General features: G+C 35.0%; 1 protein-coding gene across 1 annotated transcript; it reads left to right on the top strand.

Moving 5' to 3' along the window:
- The first annotated feature begins 2,736 nt into the window (after positions 1-2,736).
- On the top strand, positions 2,737-7,101 carry LOC115448737 (trypsin, alkaline C-like). The gene is made up of 4 exons (XM_030176284.2): positions 2,737-2,888; positions 3,706-3,874; positions 5,513-5,768; positions 6,682-7,101. Exons 1-4 carry the CDS (start codon positions 2,846-2,848, stop codon positions 7,003-7,005), a joined length of 792 nt encoding a protein of 263 aa, XP_030032144.1. The 5' UTR covers positions 2,737-2,845; the 3' UTR covers positions 7,006-7,101.
- Positions 7,102-9,822: the final 2,721 nt, after the last annotated feature.

Genomic DNA, 9,822 nt, shown 5'->3' with positions numbered 1-9,822 from the left:
AAGTGTACTTTCTATATCTAAGCAATATAAAATTCTTTAAAAATATATTATGACAGCATGCAAATTACATATATGGTTGTTAAATTATTCGCCAACGTTTTCTAACCCGGTAAGAACAGAATAGTCTAAACATCTTCGGCAGCTAAAGCACAATACTGAGCATTTTTTAGGCTATATTAATATAATATAACAGAAAAAAAAATTCCTGTTGTCTGGTATCTTTGAATATTCTTTGATGTATGTGAATATTTTTTGTGTAACCAAAGCAATTACTGTTAACCTCCATATTATGAATTTGGGTTTTCTTGACGCATTGTCAATGTTTGTAAACTTAACTTTTATTTGTATTTTGTAAATGTTTATAATGAACATTCCAATAAAATTACCCATATACCAAATACTTATTATTGTTGTTTATTTATTATGTAAATACTCTTAATTGTACTACAAAAACAAGAGCGTTACTTGCTTTTACTGGTGAATAACTAGTCGGTAAATATGTAATTTCCATATCGATATTGTGTTTATTAAAAAAAAAGGAAACGAATTAGTATTGTTTCGTCCATACCCGATATGGACCTGTTGACTTGCCCAGAAGATTTTATGGTGAGTATAGTAATACAAAACAACGGGGTTGTTGCCAAAAAATCAAACATCAGATCTGATTAAACTCTACTGATGAAATTTAATATGTACCCAATCAAAATCAACAATCGATTTATTTTATGAAGCAATTTTGATAAAATTTGATATGGACTATAAAGATAGTTAAGACCCTGGGAAGGACAAGGCTACTTTCATCCCGGGAAAGTATAACAGGACTTTTATCTCGATAAAACCTTTACGCGGATGAAACCGCGAGCATAAGCTAGTAATTATATGAATTATAATATTATGGTCTATGTTTATCACGAAACTTACTTTCCACGCGTATCAGGATATCATATTCAGAATATTATCCCACAATCATATGGCTAATCCAAATTTTGATGGAGCATTTTAATATATCTACCTAATATTGAGTATTTCTAATCCTTTGTACCTATGTGTAATCGTGTAATCGATTTTATTTGTTTAATGAATATCTAAAGATAATAGGACGGTTGTACGCAATGTACAATAGATATAATTGTAATAAAACTTAAACTTATTATTCGCAATAAATTTGGTTTATTTTCCGAAAGAAATCACAAAATTATTTTTATTCCACTTATAATGTTGCCGTATATGAACTTGTATAAATTTACACCAATTATAGGAAGATGCAATATTTTCAGTTTAGTTTTCAATTTAATTAATTTTATGTAGTAATTTCACGAGTATATAAAAAAATACTATAATTTATTGCCAAGTATTTCCAAAGTATCAAATGGACAATTTAAATTTTCGCAGAAAATGAATTACATGTAGTGACGCCACACATGTCTGCCACTGACCATATTTGTACGCCACTAGCATTCATAGACGCATAAGTTTTGACTTTAAAGATTTTGTTTTTAATAAATACACTTCAAACTAATAAACGAGCTTCGCAGAAGAAAAAGTCGTATGGCTAGCTTTGCAATGTCTCTCCTCGAAAAAAGATAGAAGGATCGAATAGTCTTGTCTATACGGAGTAGAGACATGGACATTAAAAGCTAGACACCACCAACACATAGCCGCCTTTAAAATGTGGTGATAAATAAAGATCTTACGACTACCGTGGACGACGTTTATGACCAACCTGTCGATCGTCGATGAAATCAAGGCTCTCCAATATATGACTGCAAATTTATTAAATTCTTTGGTGACATCGCCCACAAATCCAATGAGAATCACCAGAAACTAATAATAATCGGGGAAATAGATGGTAAGAGACCGAGAGGCTGGAACCAATGCGCTGGGCTGATCAGATTTGCACCACACTCAACATAGTAAGTGTCGTGGAAACTGATCTGAAATTATAGGTAATATAAATGCTTTGATGTTGATACTTATAAATCGTATAAATACTTACCTAATATACACCCCATAAATTCTAATTTTGTATGTAAGTATCGAATTTTATATTATTCTTGTACTAGCTATGCCCACAGGTTGCTGTCTCAGTGTAAGGACTTGGATCTATTTCGGCCTGCTATACCTCTTGCAACTAACAAACGCATGTCCATCCGCCCCTCTTCAGATAAATTCTTATCTGTAAATTATTTAATTATTATTATTCTTTTAAATATCTTTCACATAAAAAAATATTTTCCTAATTTTATACGTCCGGGCCTGACTTGCCTAAATATACACACGACGTTAATTTACCGAATTCCGCATTATTACAAAATGGAATACCTAAAGGTAGAAAATAATTAGAATACTGTTTATATAGGAATTCTAGTGAATCATAAATTTTTTGCTATATTGGATGGAGCGTGAAAATGAGAGCGTAAGTTACAGAACAATCGCTAAGACTTGGCTGATTTGAAATTAGTCACAACACTCGTTTCTTGTATTGTTCTTCTCGCCACCCGCTAGTCCCTAGTTACAATGGCGTTGTCGTCATTGGAGACAAACTACGAACCGGCCGTGATTTGGGCGACTTACTGTAAATTCTGAATTAGATATACTTCTATTCCTATTTATAAAATTATTAGATAGGTACTTGCATAACAAAATTATTTTTTCGATATCTTGACCTCTTAGATAAAAATTAGTACGGTTATTAAAACAATTCTTTGCGATTACAAATTTGGATTATGAATAAACTATCGCTATCAAAATTTAAGTAGACATAGATTAAGATAAACTCTGGGTATCAATATATAAAAGCCAAGCCCGTTAGCGAAGCGAAACAGCTAAAAGAATTCAATTAACAATGAAAGTAGTATTTCTGTTGGCCTTACTTGGCACCGCCTTGGGTAAGTGCGGCTATCCTGTTTTTTATAGCTATTTAATGAAAAAGGAAAGTGTGTTTGTAATTTTTATCCTAGACAAATAATTATATCGGCCTGTTATACTGAATATAAAAAGTTACCATAGTTTCCATCATTAGTTTGAACTTATTATTTTACATTTTTATATACTTAACTACATCTAAAAAACATCAATGCATATAAAAATAGTTAAAACAAATTAATCTCCCTCCGGTGGCACTATAATTACCTAATTATTTGAACAGTGGCTAGTTACATACCTACTTGCACTTGACGCCTCTCATAGATTTTACATAGCATAATTTTGACATTGCATTAATAAATGAAACCACAGCCTCGTCTTTACCTTTGCGAACATTGTGCCAAAAATCATGCATGAATAACAAATTTTATTTTGACCATAAATCCCATTTTCGCTCAACTGATTTATTTATCATTTAGTAGTTTATGGCGAATTTGGCGTATGCGTGAGTGTACTTTTTTCTAACAGAAAGTGTGATCTTCGCTTTGAGTAGTAGTAGTGCCATTAGGGCACGTGAAATTTATTTTTGTGGAATATTAAGTTTTTTTATTTTACATTTACACTTAGAGTAACTTATTGTAAAGCATTATTTTTCATAAGATGTGGTGTTATTTAGTAAAAAACACAATGTCAAAATGAACCTGTATATTGTATAAGTAAATTCGACACAGCTTCGAAAACCAATCCTACTAAATATCTGCGTCGTATAAGTAAGTAGTCTATACCGGTACGAGCATGAATTCATATATATATTGTTCAAGTCTCCTATGTTTTTTACAGCGGCGCCAAAGAGCGTAAGCCGCATTGTAGGCGGTTCACCCACCACAATCTACGAGTACCCATACCTGTCTAATATGGAATTTCACTTGTTGGGAATCATTTGGTTTCAATTTTGCGGTGGTTCCCTGATCACGTCATCGGTAGTGCTTTCAGCTGCTCATTGTTACGCGTGAGTATAATACACATAATCTTTAAGATATAATATCATAAAGTCTAATTTCTTATGCAACGAAGACTACCTATTTTAGCACCTTAGTGCTGTATATAAGTACCTAAATACATATACATATATACATATGGTGAAAAGTATGCAGTAGTAAAAAGAGGACTATCGGGAGTCGTGGCCGCGTAGCGGGAATACCAGCTTCATTCCGACAAATGGTGCTGAAAGAAGGGGACCTCTGAGCCCAAAAGAGATGAACCACATAGCAGCATTGTGCTGAGACAAGTCCGACGAATTCGTAAGCACTCTCGAACAACCCGGATCCGTTTCATGGGCGCAGAAGCAGGCCACCGCAAGGTTTTAGTCGGTATGACTGCATAATCGGTATGGACCCGACCCATTGGCAAGCCCGGTGAATCCGACATAACCATTCTTCCGCTCCCCAGGTTGAAGAATTGCATTCATAACATGGATTTTTATTGGGGGGCAAAAAAAATTCACACCTGCATCAGAACGTCGACTGTGCCTAATACACACTGGTCGCAAGTGACTCTATAATTCGGCAACCAAAACGTAGGCAACTAGGGCCAGACCAAGGCGAACATAGTGTTTCTTGTTCAATGGTTCAGAATGTACAGAATATATATTTCATGTACAGAATTGACCTCTCTACAGATTTATTATAAGTATAGATTGGCAATATGGCTGTTTTTCTGGGTCTAACCTCTTTTTGCAAAGGCGCCTACTGTATAAATTCCAAATAAATAACGGCATCTGCATCGGGAAAAAATCCCCTTGACTAGTCGTCGGCAACTCGGTCGACGGCGACTGTGGCTTTTTATAGTTATATAAGGAACATTCTGGTAGCTTGAAATTTTCAAAAACCCTAAAATTTATTTTTTAGGAAACTATTTGTAAATCTTTGTATATTCCCGCCATAACTGTATGAAACGAATGCGTTCGCTCGAGGGAGGGGTTTAAATAATCTTTTGGAGCCGCTAGGGCGTTTCATTTGTGCTATATGTAAGTTTAAAGTAGAAACTCTTAATCAGGCACCCACAAAGCGGGCACTTATTCATATTAAAATTAGTATTTTTAAAAAAAGACCTAACATCATCATCCGCGGATTTAAACACATAAAATCCGCATTCGCGTATGCATTTACAGACATCAAATTTCCTGAAAGATCTTATAGGATCTTATAGAAATATTGGCCTCTGAAGGAATGAACTTGTTTTAAATTTTATTTTATACTCAAATACGTGAGTTAGCAAACCGTACATAACACTGGGTTTTCTGCAAATTTACTCGCTGAGGGAAATTTGTTAATCATACGTAAGTAAGCAATAATTGACTTGGTCAAAGTTTTGAAAATTAAGTAAGTACTTATTATTAAGACTAGCTTTTGCCTGCGTGAAAAAGTTTTTGATGGATAAATATTTTCCGGCATAAAAATATAGCAGTCAGGAGTAATATAGCTTCCTATTAGTAAAATAATTTTCGAAATCGGTTGTCATTCCTGAGATTAGTACCTACCTATAAACTCACAAACTTCTATAGTCATACACAAAACTATGCTCTTCTCTATATAATATTTCTATAGATGTGGACATACGTTAAGCTGTAACTTCTATTAATTGCCAGTGGAGACCACCCATCCCAGTGGCGAGTCCGTCTGGGCAGTACGTTTGTGAACACTGGTGGCAGCTTAATCGGTGTCAGCGAACTCCTCATTCATCCGAAGTACTCCGGAGCCACACTAGACGCAGACGTCGCAATCGTCCGCCTCTCCCGGCCCGCCGTCTTCTCTGATGGCGTCAGATCCGCTCGAATTGCTGGACCCAACTACAATCTTCCGGATGGTACCCCTGTTAATGCTGCTGGGTGGGGAGCTTTGTCTGTAAGTTGACGACTAGTGGTCAAAATAATATATCTTATTTTTTCCGTTTCTATAATAAGTGCCTCTTTGTGCTTTATTTGATGCATAATACTCAAAGTAATATTATTTGAAAAGGGTGCATTCGGCTATGTTCGGATAAAAGGTAAGAAGATCACATATCGCGAAAATACCGCGAAAGTATTGTATATTTTAATTTTAGACACTTAGGCAGCGGCGACACCGTTTGTTTTTGCCCTACCTATTTACCGCACCTGATGCTACGACCAAGAACATGCGTGCTACATGTTGTGAAATAAAAAAGAAGGACTTGAATCTTTTGACATTTATGTGGACTTCTTGGTTTTTTTACCTTGTTATTGTTACCTTACATATTATTATGTCCTTAGCTTTTGCAGCGTTATTAGAACGTAGTCCAAACTTATCCTGCGAATGTCTCATATTTTCTAAGAGTTTCAAATTTCTATACAGATAGCATTAAATACTAATTTTTAAACTTAATACCAAGATCATAAAATTATTAAATACAATAGTTTTATTAAAAAGAGGTATAAAAAGTCGGTTTCACTTACATATTTTATGAAAATATATTTTCGACCTTTTTACAATTTATCGAAAAACAGCCTAAACTAAGCCGAATGCACCTTATACATGACTTTTTTGCCAATTTTTGTAATTTACGCCGATGTAGCCACGAGTAGAGCCTGTGTTGTATACTTAAATTAATGTACTTACTTACTTACTTACATGTTTATGTTTCTACTGTACCAGCAACCTTATATTACATTGACGAGCGGACTTCAGTCTGAGGAGGAGTTTTAGTTATATCTTCATGACCAAATCCATTTCTCATATTGCGATTACACTAGCACACGATGTAGTACTGACTGAAATTATTAATTTCCTTTGTCCGTAGTCCGGCGGCGCATCTCCCAGTCAGCTTCATCATGTACAAGTGAACATAATCAATCAGGAGTTATGCGCACAACGCTACGCTTACCTTAAGACGCAGCCCAACTTTGAGCACTGGCCTGACATCACTGACGGCATGCTTTGCGCCGGCATTCTGGACGTTGGAGGCAAGGACGCTTGCCAAGGAGACTCTGGCGGTCCCCTCGCGTACAGCGGAGATATTGTCGTCGGAATAACATCCTGGGGATACCGCTGCGCTGATCCCTTCTATCCGGGTGTTAATGCTCGAGTTTCTTACTACTCCGATTGGATTGTATCCAACGCCTAAATTAATGTATTATACTGATTGTGCTTAATTGTGCGATTGAGACTAGTGGATTATATTTTTAAAAGAAAATAAAGCGAAAAACATTCTTCATTGTAATTCATTATGTAGATACTTAACTGCCTATATAAACATCCCCACAACAAACAAGAACTGCAGAATTCCCTTAAATTTTTTAAGTATCTATATAAAATGTGCCAAATTTATAGATAAATATAGAACCAGTCGTCTAAGCAACAACAAAGTAAGTAATACCTAATAGGCCATCAGACATTATCTATTTTCTGGTTTTCAAAATTATGAGAAATAAATAGTATAATGGCAGACTATGATCTCATAAAGGTGACCAGACCTTCATGATACAGGTTTGATTTTCAAGGCGAGGCAGTAAGGGCACTAAGAAACCTTGTATAATAAGATCCTTATTGAAAAATTAACTGCATTAACTCTGTTGTACACTCATAAACTGTTCTGTTACTTGTGTTGGTCCAGAGGGAATTTAACCATGAATACGTTTGAGTTTGAGTACCTCGGTATGCCACATATGTACCTCTATAGGTACACATGTGGCACACGTAAGGCCAGTTTAATTTTAATTGGTATTATTGATTAATAATACCAATCAGATCGGTATACTTAAATCAGAAACAATCATTTTTTTTTTGTTTTATACCGTTGGTAATGATTATATAGTCTGTTCAGAAAGAGAACCGTCGCGTCGTGGCCGAAAAGTTAACAAATTTTACAATAAATTGGTAAATGTTAAACTCATGTCATATTGCTTTGTTATTCAATTATCTTACGTGATGTTTTGAGTGCTTTTTGTCTAGAAACATGCTGAAACTAAACAAAAAAGGTAATTAAGCACAGTAGCGACCTCAAATCCCACGACGGTTCTCTTTCTAAACAGACTATAACATTTTCTCGATATAATATAACGGCATAGATATAAGGCAGAGATGGGTAGTACTTCTGATGATAAATATCTTGTCCTTGAACAAGTTGTAGCAAAAGAAAATCCGAAATCTAGTTTTATTTCGATGTCTAACTTTGTGTGAACATAGGAAATCATATTCTTAGGTCAGCCATAATAGTAAGAATAACTGTGATTAATAGCGACTATATCTTCTTATAAAACAAATATTGTGGCAATATTGGGTCTAACATTTCATACTTAGAAAACTTAAAGTTTAACGAATCCGCGAACACAACAAGAATGTTCAAAGACGTTAGATGAGCTGAACAATTTAAAAATATTGCGAGGTCTGATAAAAATATGCCGACACCCAAGAGTTGTATAAAAAATTATATGTCTGGGTTTGTTGAGTTAGTAGCAAACGATTTGGTTTTGGCGTATGACAATGCACGCCACTAGCTTACACAGATAAATTCCATGCAGCTATAACCTAAGTATATAAAGGCTATTCTTGACGGTTTAAATAATTTATTAGAATTGTCGAAGACATCTGATACATCACTTGTCCATCTTAATGAGTTTCTAAAGGACGACTTGCATAAGTTCACTTTAGATTTGCTACTGTTAACTTGTGGTCAGAAATAAAACTATAGAAATGGGAAAGGATGGTAAACTTAAGTGTGTTCAAGATCCCTTGGTAAAGGACCCTTTAGTATAAAATAACCCTTTCTAATCCTTATATTGTCAACTCTAAAGAATATACTGCTATTGGAAAGTGAGTAAAGCACTCTAATAGAAAGCGGCAATTATACTAGATTTAAATGTGCATATTCTACACAGCGCCCTTCACGGGAGCACAGGAGCAAGCGTCTTAATATGTTCCATTGCGTGGTACTTCCGGTCACTGCTGTAAGCCATCTTATTGCCCAAAACCAACCCTGGCAGGGTGGTTACGGATGCCATTGCTCTACGAGAGGGCTCCATGGTAATAACTATTATTGTTATGGCTCCTTAGGTACATGACATGAGAACCATACTTTTTATCGCTGTCTGGTATAATTCGACGCAATGATGAACAGGGCTGACGAACCATAAGGTTCGCAACGCTGCCCACCACGCCTGGTGGTAGCTGGGGTGCGAAAGAGAAACCAATACAAGGAAGAAAAGAGATGGAATTAAAAAAATACAATGGAAGTCGGAAGTGCCTATCTCATTATATAAGGATTTGATAAGGATACGTTTTATTTCCAGGTAAAACACACGTCTATTATCAAAATGTACCTAATTAATAAGTCTAACTCTTATTATTGTTCATAATATTTACTTATAAAATATAGTATTTAGGATTATCCAAAACATAAAAGGGAAACCGATAGGAATTGGGTTATATGGACGCCTCGCCACTATTACTTCTGATTACTGTTCGAGCAATTGTAGTATCAGCAAATAGACTAGTATATCGCACTTTTAATAAAACAATGACCCATTTCAAAATTGTCAATTTGTGGCAGTCATCGGAAAACTAATTTTTGTTTGTTACCTTTTTTTTGAAGGTGCTATAAAATTGAGCTTATTAAATATAGGTAAAAAATTAAACCGATAGCATGAAAAAAAAGGGAAAAAATTAAAAGGTCACAAACAGAAATTGGTTGTTTGACGATCCCCACAAATTGGCAATTTTGGAATGGGTCATTATTTTATTAAGAGTGCGATATATATTATATAGTACATATTATATTATTATAATTGCTCTTTTAACTAATAGTCTAAGATCCCGCTGCAGAATTAGTGCGCTCATCGAGTATATGTTAAAAACTACATACTTCATTCATTTGTTTTTCAAATAAAATATCGTCCACTTCATGACAATACACATAAAGACTCTGAAAAACCACGGTTGCCGT

The sequence above is a fragment of the Manduca sexta genome, chromosome 24, assembly GCF_014839805.1.
Source record: "Manduca sexta isolate Smith_Timp_Sample1 chromosome 24, JHU_Msex_v1.0, whole genome shotgun sequence".
NCBI lineage: Eukaryota > Metazoa > Arthropoda > Insecta > Lepidoptera > Sphingidae > Manduca > Manduca sexta.
This window is presented reverse-complemented; position numbering and strand designations above follow the sequence as displayed.